Source organism: Hyperolius riggenbachi, chromosome 4 (assembly GCF_040937935.1).
Source record: "Hyperolius riggenbachi isolate aHypRig1 chromosome 4, aHypRig1.pri, whole genome shotgun sequence".
NCBI lineage: Eukaryota > Metazoa > Chordata > Amphibia > Anura > Hyperoliidae > Hyperolius > Hyperolius riggenbachi.
The window spans coordinates 210,820,512-210,822,692 of NC_090649.1; the positions used below are offsets into that span (position 1 = coordinate 210,820,512).

Genomic DNA, 2,181 nt, shown 5'->3' on the forward strand with positions numbered 1-2,181 from the left:
AGCTCTGACCATTCTTCAGACATACTGGCCTCACCAAGCCAAAACTATTTTGCATTATACTCCGTGCCCCAATATTGCTGAACTCTGCCCTAAACAGAGATTTTGAGCAAAACACTAACATGCTATTGGTCGTATTTCATGCCTGAATATGCTTTATATTAATCACAATTCCACAATCAAATAACTGCTGGAAGCACAGTCATTTATCATACCTGCTAGCATGAGCAATCACACCATACATTCAAAACACAGTTCGCTTTTTGGAGCAAGCAACAGATGCTTCCTATAGCCAATAGACTGGGAAAGTGAGGGCTACTTTTGTGCATAGACAAGAAAAATAAAAAAAGGACACATTATATAAGGTTCTTCTTTATTCCAGTTTCTGTGAAAAGAGGTTTGGGGGGGGGGGGGGGGGTCTGTATGTCAGAATCATTAAATACTTAATAAAGAAAGCAAAAAAAAAAATATTTACAAATTTCATTCTTTCTTGGTTTGTTTTAATAATTACAAGAGCCTCCAAAACATTTTGGAAGGACAGATAACCAAAAGACTTTGCTTTCTCTATAAATACAGAATTTGCTAAGGTTGAGCGATGCCTCTTTCCAACACATGGTGATCCAAGGTGAAAAAATGTTCTGCAACTCCCACCGATATGGGGCGTACTACAGGCGGGGGAAAGAAAAAAAATAAATCAGTTGTTGGTAGAGCACCCATCAGTCTGGATTATTACAGATTAGTTAGAAGTTCATTGGAGGGAGAGGGTAAAAAAAAAAAAAAAAAGCAAAAACAAAAAAAACCCAATAGGGAAAAAAAATACAAACCTAACATTCTGCGGTGCCCTGACCTCCATATCACTTGGAGGACAGAGCAAAAGATCCAAAGATGGTTTGCTGCCATCTTCAGATCAAAAGAATTTGTAATAATTTTATATATTTATATATATATATTTATATATCTATAATTCAGCCACAGAGCAGCAGAGAAGCTCAAGTGCTCCGTCCCACTGAAGCATATAGGCTCCAAATGCTCTTACAGGGGGGGAAAAAAAAATATATCTCCAAGAGTGAAAATAGCATGTGCCCCAACATGTGTGATGAAAGATGGGGAGAGGAAACGTGGCACAGCTTCCCACTCATTCAGCAGTCCCAAAATACTGCAAGTACTCTTAAATTGTGACAGAAAACAGAAAAAAATGCCAAAAAAAGAAAAAAAGTCCACCCATGTGCCAACCTTCTTTCAGTCAAAGCCCATGCATGCCAGGCTTCTTAGCCTTGTGTAAGGCTACCTCCTACCCTCTGCCAGTCTTCATTACACAGCCACAGTGAGTCAATATTTTCTCACAAATGCAGACCATTGGGATTAATGTATTTGTTTAAAAGTCAGCGGGGGGGAAATAAAAAAAAAATAATAAAAATGGAAGCCCCAATGAATACAGAGCAAGCATATGGGCAATTTTTAGTCTTTGTGATCATTATCAGATTCATCTTCTGCTTCCCGTAACCACGTAAAGAAGGCCGTTACAGATTTCAACGCGACTCCTTTTCCCTGCTGTTCTGCTGGGTCCTTGCTCGATTCCCATTTATAGAAGGGTTCCTCTTTTATGACGTCTTCATCATACAGTGCATCAAAAAACATGCGAAGAAGATCTGCAATGGGAAATGCTAATCAATAAATGTGCCCTCATTTACAAAACATTTCATGTCAGCAATACAAAGTTAGCTCACAAACAAAACCATCCTGACCAGATAAAATAACTTGCTAGTAATTAGGAGCATAGCCACACATCCACACAACAGTTTCATGCTCGATGGAATAGAATGCATTTTGTGAATGATCATGAAAATTCAGGTGGTGTCCAAAATTGGAAGTACCTTATGGTGTTTACAACCATGCATTTTTTTTCACGGATTCTTCACTTAATGTTATGGGCTGAAGTGTGTAAATGAACACGCATATGCACATTGGCAGAATGGGCGTTAATAAAACGTTCTATTTGACAGTTGATGACAGGTGTGTGGTGTCAGTCCCATCCTAAATGTGCTAGATTAGTTTAAGGTATGGCAATTTGGAGGTCTGGAAATTATGTTAAAAAAGTGGCTCAAAAGGCAACCCTCTGTTAGTGTCCTGCATAGGGATGGTCAATGAGATGGAAATAGATCAGAGTTGATGCAGAATTATGCA

General features: G+C 38.7%; 1 protein-coding gene across 5 annotated transcripts in view; it reads right to left on the reverse strand.

The window, feature by feature from the left end:
• Nucleotides 1-475: 475 nt before the first annotated feature.
• The window catches only part of EIF4G1 (eukaryotic translation initiation factor 4 gamma 1), a 110,849-nt gene continuing 109,143 nt past the window's right edge, over nt 476-2,181 (reverse strand). For all 5 annotated transcript variants that reach the window (XM_068281323.1, XM_068281325.1, XM_068281324.1 and 2 more), the window contains one exon: nt 476-1,646. In XM_068281323.1, the coding sequence (XP_068137424.1) occupies nt 1,456-1,646 (191 nt within the window). In that variant the 3' untranslated portion in view covers nt 476-1,455. The remainder of the gene's footprint in view (nt 1,647-2,181) is intronic.